The 21484-nt window shown below is 39.3% G+C and overlaps 3 protein-coding genes across 4 annotated transcripts in view; 2 read left to right on the top strand and 1 right to left on the bottom strand.

Annotated features, from left to right (window-relative positions):
* The window catches only part of LOC129779626 (TGF-beta receptor type-1), a 192046-nt gene that overhangs the window by 148049 nt on the left and 22513 nt on the right, over window positions 1-21484 (bottom strand). The window lies entirely within an intron of this gene.
* LOC129779627 (uncharacterized) lies at window positions 2584-4885 on the top strand. Of its 2 annotated transcripts, none has more exons than XM_055787215.1 (2): window positions 2584-2668; window positions 4101-4885. In XM_055787215.1, the coding sequence occupies exons 1-2, from the start codon at window positions 2642-2644 to the stop codon at window positions 4470-4472; spliced, it is 399 nt and encodes a 132-aa protein (XP_055643190.1). In that variant the 5' UTR covers window positions 2584-2641; the 3' UTR covers window positions 4473-4885. The 2 variants fall into 2 exon arrangements, 1 of the variants encoding a protein (XP_055643190.1); XR_008743723.1 differs by lacking the exon at window positions 2584-2668 and adding an exon at window positions 3936-4030.
* On the top strand, window positions 5314-8410 carry LOC129779625 (uncharacterized). The gene is made up of 3 exons (XM_055787213.1): window positions 5314-6248; window positions 6363-7406; window positions 7471-8410. Exons 1-3 carry the CDS (start codon window positions 5795-5797, stop codon window positions 7986-7988), a joined length of 2016 nt encoding a protein of 671 aa, XP_055643188.1. The 5' UTR covers window positions 5314-5794; the 3' UTR covers window positions 7989-8410.

Raw genomic sequence — 21484 nt, 5'->3', positions numbered from 1 at the left:
CTTTTTTTTGGCACAATCCCAAATGAAATGAGAAAAGAAAACAGAAGGAGATGTCTGCTCGCATATATACAAACCATTTTTAAGCTTTTGAAACAGCTCATTATTTGCGCATTTGACCCTCCAGCACACGAAATGGCATCATTTCTGTCAAAGATGAAATGTTTTCAGCCAACGCTAGTTTGGATTCAGATTCGGAATTTAAATTCCTGATTCAGATTCCGGATTTCAGATTCCTGATTCAGGATCCGGATTTAGATTGCGAGTCCTGATTTCGATTCCTTATTCCGGATTTAGATTCCGGATTCAGACTCCGGATCCAGATTTCAAATAGAAGGGATCAAGGAACTCTTGAGTATCACACAAAGAACGAAGGCTTCTTTTTCCTTCAGAATACATTGAATCAAACAGTCGATGGCCATACTTTTTGATACCGTGGAACACAATGTTAGGTCAAGGGTGCTGGGATTGAACCTCTTCCCACTAACCCCGACATGGTCGAAGTGTGCAGCGTTGGATAGTTCACCAAGATGATGGGTCCATTGAGTCTATAAGTTCCTTAGCTCCTTCCCCTTTTTCCGAAAAAATAATATAATAAAACCATTTCTGACCTGTCTCTTTGTGGCCTCTAGCGGTGGCAAGAGTGCACTTTTGTTCTGGGCGTTCGTATGCAGGACCCAGACGGAAAAAAACCCCACATCATTTGGAATATTACGGTTATGATGATGACGATGATGGCAATGAGTTTTACGATTATCCGCACACAAAGCGAACCTTTATTTCTCTCCTGACACAAACCAACTGGGAAGTGGTCGATCCCATCCATGGTAACCACCATTCGGCGAATCCTTTCCAGAAAGCTGACTGACTGGAAAACTAGACGGCAACAACTCGGGACAACATAAGTGGAAAAAACTGCATATACCGACCATAAACAAAGAACAGAAAGTTTAATCTCCTATATCGCAATTTCTTCACACCCCACAGGACACACAGAACAGCAGGAGTTTCGCTTTGCATTTCGCCGAGAACGAAGGTGCCCTGCTGCCCCACCAATTTCGCAAAGGGAGAAAGACATTTTCCTTTTTCTTTGTTGGTGCCATTCGAATTGAATTTCCTGAACGTTCGCTCCAGCAAGACAGTGTCCCATACTCTCGCTGCTGTGGCGCTTGAAACCGGAATTTATGCGATTTTGACGCGAAGTAGCAAAATAAAAAAAAAAGCTCGGAGGAACGACAGAGTGCAAAACGACGAGTATAAAAATTAATATTTTAAAACCAATCTATGAATTCAGAAGCGATTTTTATTATGATGCATGCAGTCACGTTCTAATGCGAAATCATTTGGTTTTTTTTTCGTTCTTTTTTTGCAGCGATTGCTTTCTCTCCACTGGCGGCATCTTTGAGCGTTTCAGTTCGTAAGTTCAGAAATGGAATTGGCCCCATGAGGTGTTGCGGGAGCGACCCGACTCCAGCAGCAGGAGAATAGTTCAGCCAATCTGCTCGCATCGTTCGTCCAGCAGAAGAAAAAGAGTAAACGGCAGGAAGTGATTTTTTTCTCGTGTTCTCCAGCAGTTTTTGTGTGCCAACTTTCTCCATCACATGGCGGCTTTCACAAGGGTAGCGTTCGAATGTCGAAGTCGGAGAAGACCTTTGGCATTCCAGGCCAACAGCGGTCAAAATGTTTCTGTTGTGATACTCATTCGATGATTCTATTTAACCTCAACTCGTTGCGAATGAGTTTCGGATGCAACAAAATTTTATTAAATTGAATACATTTTGAGCAACAGAAAAAATACCCCATTCAACTGAGTATCTATTCCACATGATAGCTCAGCTGGAAACATCGAGTGCTTTCCCATATCTATATCCACCCCATCGTTCTTGCTTAAAGAGACGTAAATATAAGCGAGAAGTCCTCTCTTCCGCCCTTTCCCATCAACAAATGTTACCTGGCAGATGTCAGCTTCATGCACATTCATCCCCCCACAACTCAACAAGCGTATCCGAAATCGCATCCCCATCAACAACATCGATAGCGACAGACAACCGACAACAAGGAAGAGATAAAGCCGGCAACGATTTCTAGTTGATCTAACCGAGGAAGACTGGGTACTGACTGATGACGGAAGCGATGCGCTAGAGGTCAATTCCCTTTTCTGCCAGTTCGGGATGTTTACGATACAACGTAAAGGGACGTGCTGACTGGGGGGAAAAAGAAACAGCGTGAGAGCGAGCGTACGAACCGAAAGAAGGATGCTTCGGTTGTCACCACAACTTTTTTTCCTTCCATATAAAAATAAATTCTAGCAAGACGACTATGATGATTCTGGTGCGCGTCTGCATGCGTGTCTCTGAGTGCGATTTTTCTTCCTTTCGTTCATGGCAGTCCGCCGCACGAGTTGTGCGTTTGCGAGCAGAACAATTGCACCTCTCACACCAATTTTTCTCTAGCTGCACACACACACACACACGCAAGCCTAGAAAGCTTTCCACTCCTTGAAACTAGGAGACTGAAGTGCATTCGACGTTTTTAATTATTTTGCTTTTTCAGCTTTTCATCCGTTCTGTGAGACCACCCCCACACGCCACGTCACACAATACAACTGTGGTGGGCATTATTAGATGAGTGGGAGAATAGTGCGATGCGAGCTTTCTTTCTTCCGGATCGGGTTTGTGTTTTTACGTACTAGTTGAAGTTTACAATCGTAGTATTTAAAACGTAAACGCACACCAATCTTGTTGCATTTTGAATCAAATCGCTTGGAGCCTCATCAGTCTCCGTTTACAAACTTCTTGAGAGCCTCAAGATGTTCATACATAAGGTCTACTTGACGCTGTCTTCACATCTCCGTTGCTCCTTATTTATATTAAACTAACTGACCCGGCAAACTTCGTCCCACCCATTTTTTTTTTCGTTACCACATTCACGTTTCCTTACTAAGCGCACGTTCATGGGTCCAATCGCAGAACTGTTCATTGATTGATGGTTCAATGTACCCTTTAAAATTACCTTTTACTATAAAATTCCTAGTACTTCTACCAAAACTCGTCATTATAATATCAGATTATTTTCAGACACAATCATCTTTAAATCGGACAATTCCTTTCTTGAGTTTTGCTCTTGTCAACACCATTCCATTCCATTGATCCATTCTTATTTATATAGATAGAAGAAGATACAGGAGGGCGTTCTATCACAATAAAATCCATTTCCACTTTCGAACAAAAATTAATTTCGCTAACGCAAACATCAAATGAACTAACAGCGCTTGGCACTATATAATTGTAGAACATATGCGAATTGAATTTTCCCATTTTCCTTCAAAGTTTTCCGAAAATTTTCAATTGTCATGTTTGATTGGAATATGTTTGGTTGAAATATGTGTATTACTTTCACGGGACCACCTCTTCATTTCAGAGGAGGAAGGGGTACCATACCATCATAGAAACATTTCTCGTATTCAAAAACCTTCACATGCCAAATTTGGCTCCATTTGATTGATAAGTTTTCGAGTTATTCAGAAATTTGTGTTTCATTTGTAAGGTAGCCCGAGGGGCGCGCCCTCCTGATTCAATACCAAGCAACGATTCGAAAATATAATTTCATTACACAAACAACATCTAAAATACCATGATTATTGACAAACATTCGTTCATTATATTTCAATTTTGAAACTACTAACAAAAATACGCAAAATAGTGTAATTACCATTCATAGTATTTAAATTATTGTCAATATTGACAAAATTATTTAAATTATCTTCATTACCAACAAAATGAACAGATAATTACACAAAATATTGCAAAATTTACACACTTATTTAGGGTTAATACGAGGGTAAAAAATATTTACATTGAGTTGAAGTCTGTGAGCGTGTTTAATGTCAAAAACCATGTTAGGTGATTTTTTCGAGGTTATTTTTTTGTTTTGAAACGATTCTTGAAAAGTGGGTCGAAATCTTGTCAAAAACATTTACTATCGTTGTTTGTTGTTGAAATAATTGGTCCGAATCGGTAAGCCATTGAACATGGTAGGTTAATAATTGATATTATAATAAAATGATTGTTTCAATTTCCTAATACATAAATACAATAATTCAGGACTTATTCACGAAGGATGACGACACCGTTCACCGGGAGGCGTTGTGGAAAACAATAGCGCATCATATTGAAGCTGTGCCGGTTGAACTAAGGAAAGCCTTGGAGGAAAGAAAATTCGATCGGCTCATAATTCTGGGAAATCTGGATGAGCATGCCAAGTCTCCCGTTGGATGTAGGTCCGAAGATTTTCCTTGGCTACATGGTAAAACGCATCCGAGAATTAACCATCCCGTTTTTGAATGCGGATTTAAACAGTCGCGTTGGTTCCCATCGTTCGGTGGATATAACACCGAACCAGAAAACCATGAAGAAGCGAAAGCATACGCCCACTACTTCTGCGGGAAGCTCGATGCTCGGCTCGATGGAAAGTGAAGCCGATTTTAACGCCAGCGTGTATCAGAACCGGATTGCAGTTCTCGTCGCAAATTTCTTGAACACAAAATCGCTGCCAGGTCAGGTGAAACCCGGAGATGTTCAAGTAATTGTGTCCAAAAATGAAGCAGAGCCTCCGGTAGCAAAAGTCGTTTGTGTCAGCTGTAAATTGCCGTGCAATGTTGCCTTGACCGAAGCACGACCTGGCGTGTTCCACCCAAATCTAATTTCTTCAAACACTACACCAAGTCACATCCAAAGTATACTCCTCCGGTCATGAACAAGGACATCCGGACAGCTTTTACTCGAACCAAGAAGGAAAATGTAAGAAATCAGGAGCAGCAGACAACAGTAACTGAAAGCAGTGCATCTCACTATGACCTCTTGGAGTCAGACGTTCCCGGCGAAGGCGTTTTGGAGGAAATCGAACCAGGAAACGAAGCAGTCACTATCGAGATTCTGGATGCCAGCAAAGCTGTCGTTGTTGACTCACAGGTTGGTTAGAGTTCCTTGAAACCCTAGAATGCTCAATGTTTTCCGTTTCACCCTTCTTTTTTTATTAATGAATAGCTTGCTAAATGGTTGGTTTTAAGTTTTATTTATTCACATGACACTAATGTATATTCACAGTTCATTCCCAACATTTTGTCCGTGTTTGCGTTACGTGTTGCTGATTCAACGTTCTACTGATGCTAAAGATTTGTGTTATTTTTACTTCGTTTTAGTTAAAAGTCGCAAGTCGGTCTCGATCAGAGAATCGGAATTGGATGCTCGTTCGTGAAATCGATTCTAATCAGCCATTAATCACAAGCTATTATGAGTGCACTCAACGAATCGTTAATATAGCTGAACAACTCCAAACCGATTCGAGTTCGGGACGGTCGTCTAATTCTAAACCATGTATCCTAGATATTGAAACAACTTCTAATACGGCTTCACCTAGTATGAAATCTAAACTCCTTCTGGAGCTCGTAAATCTCTTCAATGTCAGCGGGAAAAGGATCAAATTTGCAGATGAGTTTAAGACGTATTGCACCTACATGTATATTTTAGCAGGACCGAAGGCTTATATTTAATACGCTTAAATCAACATTGCCGTTAATTTCGTTGAGAACTGCACAAAAACATCTACACAAAACTATTGATCGAGTTAAAGAAGGGGAATTGCGAGTTGAGCAGCTGAAGAAATTTTTGGAACTCACGGATTCTCCACCTGTTGTTTGGCTATCCGAGGATGCAACGAGGATAGTTTCTAAGTTACAAATCGATCCTGCTTCGGAAATATAATTGGAACTCTTCTGCCGAAAGATGATGAGACAGGAATGCCTGTATTATTACAGAGAGACCTTGAAAGTGTTTCACAGATGAAAAAAGAATTGAACTCCTCCACACTGACCATCAACGCCGTAGTCACTATAGCTAGACCCTTGAAAAAAGGTGCCCCACCTTTCTGTTTGATGGTTGTGGGATGTGATAATAAGTTTACTGCAGCACCAGTAACCAAACGACGCATATTCGTAATAGAGAAACTAAATTCTGTTGGTATATTAGTTTCAGGAAGCTCTTCAGATGGCGATTCACGATATACATGTTCTCAAAAACAATTCTGTGGAATGTACAAAAATGTGCAACTAACGAATGTACCAGCAGACTGGATCCATTGGTTCAATGCTCCATTTGAGAATGATTACGGTCACCACTGCATTCAAGACACTGTGCATATCATGGGCAAGATGCGAAACCATTTGTTCAACTCAGGAAGTGGTATAAGAATAGGTAAGAATATATTTAAAAATTATTAATTTATTGACATTAGTTGTCATTCATAACATTTCTACGAGCATTTCTATCAATATCATGTCGACAAATTTTTGTATAAACTTTTTTCAGGAAATTTCATCGCATCTAAAGCACACCTAAGGATCGTTGTTCAGAATATGCCACGCACAATACATAAATTGAATGTTGGAGACATTTTGTCGAATGACAAAATGAATTATTCTTCTATTACAAAGCTACTAAACCCAAAAATTGAGGAATGGGTTCTAACAAATATTCCTGGAGGTAGTGGAACTGTGATGTATCTTAAAATAATGCGATATGTGAATGAAGCTTTCATAGACTCATCGCTCAGTCCTCTATGTCGTATTTATAGGATGGCGTTTGCTGTAATGGCTCTCCGTATCTGGAAGACTTGTTGTAGGAAAAACAGGAGCTGCTTTATGATAACGGCAAATATCTACGCGTGCATTGAAATGAATTTCCATGAATTGATCAAACTCATCAATTTCTTCAGAGAAAAATCAATGGATGAATACTTTTTGCCAACATTATTCGGCAGTCAAGATTGTGAAGAATTTTTTCGCCATTTGAGATCATTGACTACTTTGTGTTCAACAATTGTTAATTTTTCAATGCTGGACTTATTGCATAGAGTTCATAGAGTAGACTTTATGAACTATGCAGAAAATATACTGCAATGTTATGGAGTCAATTCGAAGAAGAGTTCCAAAACCTGCCAGACATTTCAACTTCCGGGCCTAGAGGAAATCGAACAAACTGTTCTGGATGCCCAAGTTGACGCTGAAAATGAAATGTTGCACCTGGGTCTTCAGGCTGTGCATCCTATCTCAGCCTCGATCTCAGCATTATTTCCTGAAATAAGGTCTGAAATTCCTTTTGAAACACCCATCACGAACGAAGAACGGAATGATGATGAAGTCAATACATATGCTGATGCAGATGTTGACTTGGATGATGAGCACAACTATTTGGATCTCGATTTGGATCATTTGGATATAACTGTGGCTTCAAACGGTGATTCCAGCATGCATGCCGAGATGTATGTACCTTTGGATGTTGAAGATGAATTGCGGCTTATGCTAGGAGAAAGCGCTAACAACATTGAAATTAAACATCTCATCAAGGAAAATGGTATGTATGGACATAATACAAGTTTGGGTATTTAGCATAAACTATAACACGCTTCGAATTTCAGTATCAATAAAATCATCACGACTGTACTTCAAAATGCAGAATTCAGATGGAAAAGAAGTTTTTGTGAAAAAGTCAACTGTCGTTTGGTTGTTTAACAATGTTAAGGATACCGTTAGTTCAGATCGCCTATACCGTTTTGTTAGGAATAATGATAGGAGAGTTGATCCTATTTTAGCCCAGTCTGCAGGAACGCATGATGAAATTCATATTGGAGATCGGTGTGAGTTTAAATATAGGGCACATGGAAGAACACGAGTCGTGTATGGTAATGTGGTAGGATTTGAATACATCAACGGTAGATCGAAGAACTACACGCTGCACTGCGCTCCAGTAAAACCACCCAGTGGCATTGTGCCAAGAGGAATTTTTGTGTATGCTAACTGGTTTGAACGATGTGGCAATGTAGCGAACAAAATTCAACTTACTAACATTGTAAATGATGGTCGGATTGATATAGATTTGTACAAAACACATATCCAATCTCCAACATTTATAAACAATGTTATGACACTAGCTTGAACGCAGTTGTTTGTATGATTTGAAGTTTGACTATTCTAAATATATAATAAATACGAAAGGTTCACGACTTGAGGTTAATAAAAAGAGATCGAAAGAAATAAAAAAAATAGTTGATAATCAAATATTAAAACTCGGATTTAATTGAATTTACACAAATTGAAAAAAAATAACCCTGGGAATATAAACTTAATAGAATATTCGGTAATTGCTACACTAAGACTTGTGTAATAATTTCGGTAATACATATTTAAAAATTGTTTATTCATTAATAAATTGTACCCAAGATTACTGCCGTTCTACCGATGGTTGTCCCATGTTCTACACAAACCTTGTGCACGCTGGGATAACCATGCATAGAACGGCAGATTAAAGTGTACTCAAATATTCTTTAGTCAACCATATCCAACCTACCATATTTTTAACAGTGCATTATTCTTATATTTCGTTGGTTTACCGAAAACGAATCTTGATAAACAAAATTATTTCAAGGTCTAACCTTCTAACGCCCATGGTGTGTGTAGAGCATCATTTCTTCAAGGTTCCCTCGGAGGTTCCAACTCTCACTAAATTGCGAAATATTGTAAAATTGTAATTTGAAGTACTAACTGTAAAACTATTGATTTACAACATTAAGTAAAAATGAGCGATCACTCTTTAGTTTTAGTTTTACCTCGAGCCTTACTCTATGTTTACAGTCAAACACAATTTAAAACAATAAAAAAATTAAACGGCTACGATGTTGTTATTGAAGCCTTTTTCATACACAAGCTATTTTGCCATCCAAATCATCATAAAAAGTCGTGAGCGTTAGAGGGTTAATTTACCAGCATCCTTCTCTAGTTGAAATCAGAGAGTATTTTGAATATTTCTCAGAATACTTTAATTATTGATAACTACTCCATTCAATTCCATAAATACCACAATAAAATATTAATTATTGTAATTATCATATTGATTCAATTATATATTATCATTATTGGTTGGTTACTCTTTTTGTACTGGAATTACCTATTAAATACTAAAAATATTTCAAATATTCACAATCTACTCAATAATTATAAAATTACTATAAATAATAACCTATAATGTCATTACTAGGCAGCAAGCGTATGGTAGTGCGTGCCCCTCGAGGTAGCCTCCGCTTAGAGAGGAGAGAGGAGTGTCGAATTTGTATGGCAGCCCCCCTTAGAGAGGGAGGAAAAGTGTCGATTCATCATAGAAACGTTTCGTGCCCCCTAAAACCTCCACATGCCAAATAAGGCTCAATTTGCTTGATTAGTTCTCGAGTTATGCAGAAACTTGTGCTTCATTTGTATGGGAGCCCCGCTTTAGAGAGGGGGGAGGAGTGTCGAACTACCATATAAACTGTTGGCCCAGCCAAAGAAAAAGGCGACACTGTTACCGAACAGCTTATTTATTTACGGCTTCGATCTATAATTGTAAGGTATTAGTTTCATTCAATAGTATGACAATATATAACCTACAAATCAGTGGCCTATATAAATATTAGCCTTTTTTTTCTGCTGACCAACAATATCGGAATTGTTTTAGAAATGGACCTCCGATAGGACCGTTTCAATAACACTAAGTATTACAAATTTCAACGAATCAATTTATAAATTTTCACCCGCATGCGATCTGTTTAGGATTTTATGATTTTATCCCTTCTCTTTCCGCTGAATGACGTTTCTCCGTTTAGAGTCCTTCAAGCGTAGACTGGCGGCTCGTTGTGCGGTATTAGAAGAAATTGTTGCCAGTTCACTCGATGTCGCTGTGGCAACAGAAACGTTTATCGATCTCTAAAACCTCTATATGTTAAGATTAATCCATTTGTTTGAATAGTTCTAGAGCTGTTGTCCATTTGTCAACAACAACGATCAAGGCTAATCGTATCAAGGTGGTACGATTAGAACAAACAGCTCATTGGTGACTCAACAATATTGGTGCAATTTGATGTTGGGTGTTTCAATTGGTTTCATGTATGGACAGTAGCAACTGCTCATGATAGATGTTTTTTTCACTCAATTGAAAGATGATACGGCAAAAAAAAAATGTAATTGAAAATTCTTGGATTTTGGCACACCAAAGAGTCAGCGGCGCCGGCAAATACCGGGTTTGCCGCCCACACACTACGCTACTGGGGACAAGTGACAAACTGTATCGCTACGGAAGATCATCATTGCATCAAGATGGTCACTATGAACAAATTAACTAGATAGACGAATTTCTGATGAGTTCGAACGACTGCATTCATTCTACTAAAATTAATTTCTAGAGATTCCATGCGACTATCGCGCATTATACTGTTGGGTTTCTTACCACTGTTCATCTTCGGCTGCATCTGTTTGCGATAGGATTCTCCACTGAACGTCATGTCCATCAATTCAGTTCCGCAGGATCGTTTACCTCTTAATCTAATAATTTGTTGTTCCCGGCTGTTATATGAATACAATGTGAGGCGCACCGTTCCGACAACATACAACGTACGTTAAAGCACTGCTGTTATTTGGTAGCAATGTGAACAGCAGCAATAGTTTGCTTTAACGAAATGTGATCCCTCTTACTCTTCCGCGTACATTCGGATTCGCACCTCTTGGGTAGCAAGCAGCCCAACACTGTCTGCGTACTCGCCAATTGCTGGATCCATATCATGTGTATATTTTTTTTCTGCAAAAGAAGCAAGACGAGCGAAGAAGTACAACGAAAAAAAATCGAACTCAAACAATGTGTGCATATAATAATGATGGAAGCGAGAAGCAATGAAACGGGTAGGATAGCACCGAGAGAAAAAATAGTAAGAAACTACTGATTGAAATGTTTCACGGTTAGAATTGATTTTTTCTATCTCCCAATAACAGACTCAAATATTATCTCGATGAGTTCAATAGACAATGGCGCGCGATGGGTGTTCTTTTTTCCCCAGTGCGTCGTCCCATCAACCCATAATGTGGGGGAGCGCAAACAACAGATAGATTTATCGATTTTGTTTATTATGATTCATACACCGAGGCGCATAAACCCGCACACACTTGTGTTTACGTTTTGCGGATCCCTCATCGGCAGCCGGCTCCGAGACTTTGGGCACCCGAGCAGCGCGATGCAGTTTTTGTATTGTTACTGGCTAGCAAACTAACTGGCAGGCGGCGGTTCCTCCGACTGGGCGGAAGGAGTTCTTGCCTTCATGGCTTCAAACTACGCCCGTGCTCCACGTCAAAACATGAACCACTCAAATACCAAGTTGAAGTTCATTTCACCTTCACCGTGCGATGCGTGTAAACACTGGAGCGTGAATATTATTCGTTGGCTGCAAAGCAACAAAGTTAACGCCGGAGGAGAAAGAAGCTAATGGGTATTTATGTTTTTCTTGCGATTGTGCTTCTTTTAAATAATGTGGTTGTGGTTATGTGTATGTGTGTGTATGTTTGTGGGAGTAACTGCGGCAAAGAAGCTGGTTGTGGCATTACTTTGAAGAAATATTTTCAATTCTCCTAGGTGTAATAAGTTTATGTCAAGAAATGCTTTACTAAACCTCTCCCGGCTAATGGAATTAATGCCATGTCATTTAGCTCGCTGATGAATAGCCACCGTTAGCATAAGGAGGGAGGGCTTATCGGTTAGGCGAAAACAATTATGAATAGTCGCCGATTAAGAAGGGCATTCTCTGGCCTGGTCTATTATCGACCTCCCACGACTCAACACCACCACCCGGCAACCGTTTGGTGACGGCTGTCATTTCGTTTGTAATTGCTTCAGCGGGTTTGCTTTCGTGAGCCGGTTATATTATATTAGGGCTTATTGCTAATATAGTGTACCACTGATCGTTACTAGAGTTTTCTCATCCATTATTGTTGGAATGTATCCGAAATAACATTTACAGCAGTAGCATTGAAATGGAACTTATGGTCACACCTTCTGCGATCCCTCATTTATTCACTGTTTTAGTATCTGACCCCAATGTATTGACGTAGGACTACGTCTTTCATTTCTATACCGGGGTGTAAAATCAAAGTTTCGAAAACGAAAGCGTTACGCCGGAGACCGAGATTTTGAGCGTTATTAGCTCCTATACAACCGAACGAAATGGTATGAAAAACACTTCATACGAAAGATATAATGTCTACGCGTTATATACTTGTTACTTCTCACGTAGAACTACGTCTTTCAGGAAGGGTGCCAAATCAGAAAGCAGGTCCCGTTTTTATGAAATAAAGTTAACATTAATAACTATTTTCACTGTGAACGAATTCTCATGATTTGCATACCATTCGAATCGGAAATTCTCTAAGATTTTGATTTTGATATGCTATACATTACAATTCGCTAATCTCTGAACGGTTTAAATTCATGAAAACTGGAAGAACCTCCTTTTTTCCCATACATTTGTTCTACCGATTTGTGTGCTAATCCGACCCGTAATTCGAATGCTTATAACTCGAATATTTCTTAACAGATCGGAAAGATGTTGATAGGAAAAAAATATATTTTTAAATATTTTTACGTGCCTATCACAATTAATAACATGTTATTTTTCATGAGATGAACAATTGCATAACTGTAAAATGTCAAGCGTTATCTAAAAGCCCTTACTGGTCCGATATACGGTTTCTTCAACACAGAATTCAAAATCGATGTACCTGTGGAAATCCGCTTTGCAAATATACATTCAAGTCGGGGGTATTTTCGAGCTGTGTTTCCCTAACACGGACTTCTAAATCAATGTGCTTGGGGGAATCCGCTTTGCAAATACATGCAAGTCGGGGGTACTTTTTGACGTTGAGTACTTTTGTACTCGCTTGTCGTTATGCAGACCGGAATATGTTTCCCTAGAGCGTACTTTTAAAGAGGTGATTGAACTTTCGCGGTTCGAGGACTACGTAAACATGAGATGTGCAATAATTTCAGAGGGAAATGTAAAATACAATTATCCTTTGACAATCCTTTCGTTCACATATTTTGGTAGTCCTAGGCATCATATTAAACGGTCATCAAATTTATTTGTAACGAAGAACATAATCTATTACAAACATTCCGATGCATTCTAAACCAATATTTGAAGTGGTAAACAAGTGGATTGCATAATGTAATTGCGTAGTTCTACGCCGAAAATATGCGGTCGTGTCCTAGATACAACCCCTTACAATTTTTCATCCCAAAACTAGTTTCAATAGCCTTAAAATTGCTTTCAAAACAGGCTATTGAAATCACCAATCGGTATATAAGCGAGCGCCGCTCGGAAATCCACTCAGTTATAATTGAACAGCGACTGGAGCATGTTGTCGCTGTTGTGGTGAAGCTAACTTCGTTTATCATGAAAGCGCTGATGAACGGTGTCACTAAGAGCCTGTTTGTTCACCTTAGGCCAGAAGGGAATCCATTAGGAGGAGCGTGATGCCACAAACGGTTCCGCTTGAGGCATCGGAGCAGCCCCACACATACACATACACGCGCGGAACTATTTTCGTTTGGTTGCCATCCAGCATCGAGAAGATTCCGGAAAGATGTCATCGTTGCTGAAAAATAATCTACCAGTTCCCCTTGGAATTGAAAAATACATTCATACGAAAGAGTTTATTTTAATGTTTTCTATCCATATAACACTGAAACCAAATATATTTGGTTTTGTGATTCCACAAATGAGATCGTTTCCTCCGATGTTGAGGAGACGAAGGCGAGCCATCGGTAGGCATTGTTAGGTTCTTGGCAAACCAAGGATTTAACCTTCAAGTGTAGTAAACACGGGTTATTTCGTAATAACGTAATAAGCAGACGGAACGCGAAACACGAGAAGTCTCGTGAGCGGTCCGCAAAGTGTTAAGAAGTAATTCCAGATCCACGCGCACTGGCAAACGATGTTTACTCAACAATTTCTCAAACGAGAAATGGGTGTTGTGAGAAAAGATGAGCGAACGCAAAAATTATGTAGACTGATTTGATGCAACAGATATTTTGTCTATTGGCAATGGAATACAAATCATATCACAATACAAGCAATGTATTATGTATCACACAACTTTCGTGGGATTGCTTCTTTCGCTGAATATTGTGCCTTCAACGTAACGCTCTCGTTTTCGAAGTCCCCCAAATATTCATTTATTCATTCATTCAGAATTGATTCAGATGCAACTAAAAACAAATGATCACTAAATCAACGATAGTCCTACGTCAACTTTGCGGTTATACCACAGATATAACCCACTTGCTGTTTTTTTCAGGTTTTTCGAAATACACATACATGATTCTGGTTGATTGGATACGTCAACAAACGAAAATGTTGCATTTGGAAAGATAAGCAGCTACAGGAAATAAAAGAACTGCTAATCAAATGAACTGTTTGTTGTAGTTTATGAACCGGCGTAATCATTGGTCGTGTTTTCTCCAAAAATGAAGATTGCTTGCTGTCTATGGGGGCAGCTATCGGTGGATGATTCCGACCAGTTTGAGAACCCCGGAAGCAGGCATTCCACTTAACAGAATGCACTGCTAATTATTCCTAGTGATCAGTTCCCGAATGATTTGATAGCAGATTGTGTGGAAAGCTATCCTCTTTCAGTGATAGAAATTTTGCTAGGATTTGTACAGTTAAAAATATAGAGAGTGATGTTTAAGACACGACCGCATTCAACGAAATTATGTTTTTGTACGAGGGCAGTCCGAAAAGTACTTAGCCTCTAAAAAAAACGAAAATTTTGGAAAAAATGGCGATTTTTTTTTCAACATAGTCCCAGCGTACATAAACATATGTACATGTACACGATTAAAACCCGGCTCTGTTACGGCTAAACTGCTAATAAATAAATGAGATAAAAAAAAATAGTCCCAGCGATGTTCCAACTTCTTTAATCCATCTGAAAACTACGTTTTCTCGAGGTTTGCCTCCGTGGCGGCGATGACCTCCTCATTCGACTCAAATTTCTGCCCGGCGAGTGACTTTTTCAAGTTTGGAAACAAAAAAAAAGTCGCACGGGGCCAAATCTGGAGGAGGCGGTGGATGGGGCAGCACTGCCGTAATCTCGCAAAGTGACGCAAGCGCCAGAGGGAGAAATTTTCAGTACGAGACTTTTCGCAAAATTGCATGTATAATCAGCATATGCGTACATTGCGAAAATCTGATCTGTACAAATTGTGTACAATTGACGGAAAAACATTGCCATCTGCTCGATTTTTGAAAAAATGCAGTTTTATTTAAGCTATGTTACCAACGCCAGTTTGTTGTGGAAACAGCAAATTTTAATCGCTGTTTCCACAACCGATTGGCGTTCATTCATCAAAGTATGGGAGAATCTGTTTCCAAATATTTTCTACAACATGCCACCGTTGAGTGGAGCAAGAGGTAGCATCAGAGAGAAGAGTTCTGCACATTTTCCGTCTTTGTAGCGTGTGTCGAGCGGGCCAACGTAGTTGAGAACCCGATCGTAATAACTATTGACAGCATCTTCTATTCCAATCCAAATGCAATTGAAAACATCCGTGTTGAATAAGATAATGCCGTCCGAAATTATCCGATGTAAAGCAAATACAGTTTACGCGAGGATGTTCTGAGTTTTGATATAAGATGCGTTTCGATGGAGATTTTAGACATTACCCTTCGATCAACTCTCAGCTTCAATTCATCCGAAAAAGACATTGAGCAAGTGAGGTAAGTGAACATCGTTAAGATGCTTTGTCCCTTGATTGATGTTGTTATTTGAAATGTTTTGTCTCTTCTCGTTCATTCTATGCCATCAGAACGGATTAAAAATCATATCGCATAAGATTCCAAATTACGTCACATTATAAGGGAAATGGCGCTTGCGCCACATCACAGTGGAAATGGAGCTTACGCCATTCCGTTTTGAAGCTTTTACGGGGTCATTTTTCCACATTTCTATAAAACTTCGCAGTCGTTTGAAAGGATTTGGTATTCTTTATCGATTTATAACATAAAAAGTAAAATGTCAATTTTGGCGCTTGCGTCACTTTGCGAGATCACCGCAGAGCAGTTCGTAGTGCAATTCGACCAATTTGGCCGTGGCAACGGCAGAATTTCCATTTTTTCCATTTTTCTAAAATCCGCGACACGCCCACTTCCACACACGGTCAAAACAAAACTACGAGTCCGATTCAGCTGAAATTTTGACAGTATCCCTTCACAAGAATATACTACACGATAAGTAATCTTTTTTGCGATACTGACACCATCGGGCGATGAGTACTTACTCATCGTACTTATCGGACCGCCCTCGTATTTCAGATTGGAACGAAATTTAAGAATAAACATAGAAAGATTTTTTACGCAGTGAATTCGCGTTGACGTCAGTTAGCTTCGCGTGATTTTCAGATGGGAAAAGATCCTTTCGAAATAAAATTATGTAAAAATGTCGGACAAAAAATTAAGATCATTGCTCAAGCAAAGGAAGAAAGTGACAACACTTTGAGAAAAAATAATCCAATCGAAGTTGAAGAATAGGCAGCAGCTGTGGGATAGGATCCAAGCTTGTGGGTACACCATCCCGGTCATCACGTGTCAGAAACTGGTGAAATTCATGCCGAACCGTGTTCGTTAGAGTGACAGCGAAAATGGTCATTTCAAATTCAGAAACCGACCATGTACATTTTGTTTATTGGCACAAAAAAATGACCTGTGCAAAATTTCAGCTCAATCGGACATGATTCAGGGGTGCCTCAAAGCTTTCAATGATGTTTTGATGTTTTGATCCACGAAAATCTTCCAAAGGAGGAGTAAAGGAAATTTAGACAATCGATTTTTTTTTTTTGATGCCAAATGACATAAAAATGCATAAAACGTCGAAATCCGGTGTTATCTCGAAAAAAAAAATTTTGGCCTGAATGTCCAAAAAATCAATCTGTGAGAGCTTTAAGGCCCAAAAGGTCGATTTTCGGCCAATAATTTTGTTTCGAGATGACACCAGATCTCGACGTTTCATGCATTTTTAAGTAATTTGGCATCGAAAAAAAAATTGGATTTTCCAAATTTCCTTTTAATTTTTTCATTTTTTTATAATTTTTTTTAATCGAAAATAGTAAGTCCTACAAAAAAGTGATCAATGAAAGAGTTATAGGAAAATAATTGAATTTCGATAAAAAAAATACTGAAAAAATATTTCTGAAATCCTACACTGAAAAAAATCGATTTCAAAAACTAAAAGTCGATTTTCTCAAATTGGTCATCTCATATTTTGATGAAAGGGTAGATGAATATGTGCTCATCATCAAACAGTCAACTCTCCCCTACTCGATATCCAAGGGACCATCGAGTTAGGGAGGTATCGAGTTATGGAGAGAAGAATGCTTGTAAAATCATTCAATGCCATGAAACCCATCGAGTTAGGGAACATATCAAGATACAGAACATCGAGTTAGGGAGAGTTGACTATACTTCAAAAACCGACCATGTACAATTTGTTGATTGGTAAAAAAACTGACCTGTACAAAGTTTCAGCTCAAAGTTTGGATTTTTTGATTCCTCGAAAATCTTCTAAAGGAAATTTGGAAAATCGAAATTTTTTTTCGATGCCCCAAATGCATAAAATCGAGATCCAGTGTCATTACGAAAAAATAAATAGAAAAAATCAATAACAGGTAGAAATTGATTTATGATTTATGGGTGCTGAGGTACAGTTTTCAGCTTGTTTTCTGTAGTCAAATACAATATGTTTCTATTCAGAGAGCAACAATAGCTCTCAAACAATAGCCATATGCCAAAAATCTTTTGATCGGTCGGTCAGGTATCGAATAGTTATTGTAGATTTAGGTATCTATTAAGAGTCACTGTAGATATGATAATAAGAAACGGATTGTAGAGACTGTAACGCAGGGGAGGCACGCGTGTTCGTCGCGACCGGGGATTTTGCGCCGATAAGCGGTCGGCTTAAGTATTTTCCTTGCCCGGCGTCTCACCCACTGAGGGCGGTTTTGTCCTTTTTCCCTCACAAACACGGTAACACGCTACACCGTTTGTTCACGAGACGTAAACGCAGACACAAGGCAACCTGGGTCGATCCCAATGACTACCGCTTAGGCCGAAGTCTCCTCACGGGACCTACTAAAAATCTTCTTCCCCTCAACTTCGTAGCTCGCTTCGGAGCGTAGGAGTGAGAGTGGAAGTGCAAAAAAAGGAGTCTCCACTCAGACTCGTGACCTACTCAACCAAAAAAATAATCGAATGGGTTTGTCGGTGCTTCGGCCACCGCAAGCCAGTAAATACAAACTTGATTTTTCAACGGAACATCTAACGCAGTGGTTTTCAACCTTTTTTGCTCAATTCCCCCCTTTACAAAAATTGATCCCGGTGCTTCACCACTATCAATATTTTTGTAAGAAAGTCTGTATCATATCAGTAAAGTAATGTAAGAATACTAACGGTTTTCAAGTTATATTCGCAAAAAATTTGATTTTATACATACATTTGATTACAAAAAAGGTATATAAAGTTTGGCAAGTCAGTATGGTACCTGCGCCTGAACAATTTCCGCCAAAATTGTAACGCTTGAGAACGTTGTCGAAAAGCACACCTCCATCCATATTCTGTATTTCGATCGATTCGAAATATTTCGAACGATTTCGTAAAATTCCACTCTGTATTCCATGTCCAAATTTGTTCTTTGATATAAGGAAAATGTATTCCAAGTTTAACTTATTGTAAAAAATCTTGACAATTGATGTACAATTTCATTTATTATGGTCTTCTGTACTGTTTAGTCGTTTAGTTTAGTTTAGTTTAGTCATCAATCACTGATGAAAGTCTTTCAAACATTGCAAAGTTGTTCAATTGAACATTACATTTCAAATTTGGAAATGTTTGCCGAGGATCGTCAATTTTAGCGTATCCAATAAAGATTTTTTTTGCAATTTTTGCTAATCATTGTCATCTTCAAAATGAAGTAAATGTCCAATATTCCCTTGCCCAATTCCCCCCTTTTTATGACCGAATTCCCCACTAGGGGGGAATTCCCCACCGGTTGAAAATCACTGATCTAACGTAACGAAATCATACATCAATAATGAAATTCATTCACTACGCTACATTCACTCAATCAAGAAAAATATCAAAAGGAACATAGAAAAACTGTATTTACATAAACATCATTAAATTTCTCTAGACTAAACTCTAAACTCTGCCATCCGAAGTCTAGGACTCATAACCTGGAGGTTGTGAAGACGGCGCGTTCTCCAATTACTCCATTAGTTCATCTATGATCGGGTTCGCTTAAATGCGATTAAAATTACACAATCATATGGAATGAGCTCTCTACTGCATGCATTACGTGTGTGTGGCTTTCTTGGATAGAAGCTATTTATAGCTCAATATCACTTATCCTACATGCACATGTTAAACTATGGATCAGGGAAAGGGTACTCACTAGCATGGTTTTACGTGTTCGATGCGGCGGTGACTTCTGCTCCAATATGAGTGGGCGTATGATGCTGTTACCGGTGCGCCTGGCCGCGACTGCAATGTTTCTGGGCGCAACGCGTTTTCCTCAAAGTGCGGCGAGAATGTTGAGCCTTGATTGGATTACAGGCCAATTCCAACGATGACTCCGTGGAATCAGAAGCGACACTTCCTAATACATTACAGAAAAAGCACACACAGAAAGCCATTCAAAATTACGCCAAATTCCACAAGGCCACAATGTCGGTCTTACCTCCAAATTTATTGAGCGTGGGAGGGTAAAATTCTTATAACGAATGAAGCTAACGAAAATTATTAACGAAATTAATAATCACGCTAGTCGTGCCAAGTTCCCTTTTCCCTACATCGATCTCATATTCAAACATTCTCGGGCGATCACGGGCGAAAACAAAGGAAAGCATGAGTCCTTTGGGTGTATTTGTATGTGGGTGTCTTGGCCAAAACACAGCCACCGAATCACATCCAGCACCCATTATGGCAAGTTGCTCAAATCTAAAAAGAGGAGCGGCACTCACGTTGCATCCAACACATAGAAAGAAGAGAGAATCCCAGATCCATACAGAAGAGATTGTTTTATTTATTTTTTTATTTACAATGATTCAACAGCCCTTTCAGAGATTAGATCTGATTCTCAGTTTTTCGCCAATAAACACGATCCATGGCCGCAGTTCTCCGACTCCCGGCTGCACCGATTCTTACCTGCTCCACCTGGTCCAACCACCTTGCTCGCTGGGCTCCTCTCTTTCTTGTTTCTACCGGATTCGATGCGAACACCATCTTTGCAGGGCTGCTGTCCGGCAATCTTGCAACATGCCCTGCCCATCGCACTCGACCAGCCTTGGCGACTTTCTGGATGTTGGGTTCGCCTTAGAGTTACACCGTGGCCGTGAAACTCTCCTTCTCCATACTCCGTTTTCCTGTACACCACCGTATATTGTATATGGTACACTACGTACGGGGTCGGAGTTTGTTGGACCTCAAGGATTTGCGGAGCCCATAGTAGGCACGACTTCCATTGACAATGCGTCTTCGAATTTCACGGCTGTTGTTGTTGTCAGTTGTTATCAACGAGCCAAGGTAGACAAATTCCTCTACCACCTCGAGCTCGTCGCCGTCGATCACAACACTACTACCAAGAAGAACTCTGTTGCGATCAGTCCCTCCTGCTAGACACATTGATCTCAAGCCCAATCAACCCTGCTTCGTGTTTCAGTCGGGTATACAAGTCGGCTACCGTCGCATGTGTTCTTCCGATTATGTCCACGTCTCCGGCGAAGCAGATAAACCGACTAGACTTGTTGAAAATCGTGCCCCGCATGTTGAAGCCCGGTGTTGGTTCAGAATTTCAAAATAACGAAGCGAGGGGCTTCCAAATACTGAAATCGGTACCAGCAGCAAATGTAAAGTGACGGAAAAGAAATAGCGTTATTTTGTTTCTGCGTAATCATCAGAATTCAACAAAAAACAGTGTAACATTGTTTAACAACATGGGTCAAGCCATGATCTCCAGGATTTGCAATGATTACAAATACAGTGCTGGTATCAACAATCCCAAGGTCACGACTGGTAATTTTCAAACAACTCCAGAGCCATTTTATTCATCCTTTAGATATCTACACAATCCATTTCTTGTTATCATATCTACAATGACTCTTAATAGATACCTAAATCTACAATAACTATTCGATACCTGACCGACCGATTAATAGATTTTTGGCATATGGCTTTTGTTTGAGAGCTGTTGTTGCTCTCTGAATTGGAAAATCAATTGTAATTGACTACAAAAAACGAGCTGAAAACTGTACCCTAGCACCCAAGGGCCACCATAAATCCATTTCTACCTGTTATTGATAATAACTGTACACAGAAAAAAAAGAAAATTTTCGGAAAAAAAATTTTGAAAAATTTTTTGTTAGAAAAACATTTTTGCCTTAAATATGCATAAGTTGCGATGTGTGGAAGAGTTGCATATTTATCTACCATTTCATCAACATCTGAGATGATCATTTTGAGAAAATCGACTTTTAGTATTTCAAATCGATATTTTTCAGTGTCTCAAAAAATATTGTTTTATCATTTTTTT

Source organism: Toxorhynchites rutilus, chromosome 3 (genome assembly GCF_029784135.1).
Source record: "Toxorhynchites rutilus septentrionalis strain SRP chromosome 3, ASM2978413v1, whole genome shotgun sequence".
NCBI classification, from domain to species: domain Eukaryota; kingdom Metazoa; phylum Arthropoda; class Insecta; order Diptera; family Culicidae; genus Toxorhynchites; species Toxorhynchites rutilus.
The sequence above is the reverse complement of the archived record's forward strand: the minus strand, read 5'-3'. Positions and strand labels throughout refer to the sequence as shown.

What these genes read in the sequence shown, in the direction of transcription:
- LOC129779627 (XM_055787215.1), top strand. Translation starts at nt 2,642, where the DNA reads ATGCGAGCTTTCTTTCTTCCGGATCGG. An exon ending in CTTTCTTTCTTCCGGATCGG is followed by an intron (nt 2,669 to 4,100) that starts GTTTGTGTTTTT and finishes ACAATAATTCAG; the next exon opens with GACTTATTCACGAAGGATGA.
- LOC129779625 (XM_055787213.1), top strand. Translation starts at nt 5,795, where the DNA reads ATGCCTGTATTATTACAGAGAGACCTTGAAAGTGTTTCACAGATGAAA. An exon ending in AGGAAGTGGTATAAGAATAG is followed by an intron (nt 6,249 to 6,362) that starts GTAAGAATATAT and finishes AACTTTTTTCAG; the next exon opens with GAAATTTCATCGCATCTAAA. An exon ending in ACATCTCATCAAGGAAAATG is followed by an intron (nt 7,407 to 7,470) that starts GTATGTATGGAC and finishes TTCGAATTTCAG; the next exon opens with TATCAATAAAATCATCACGA.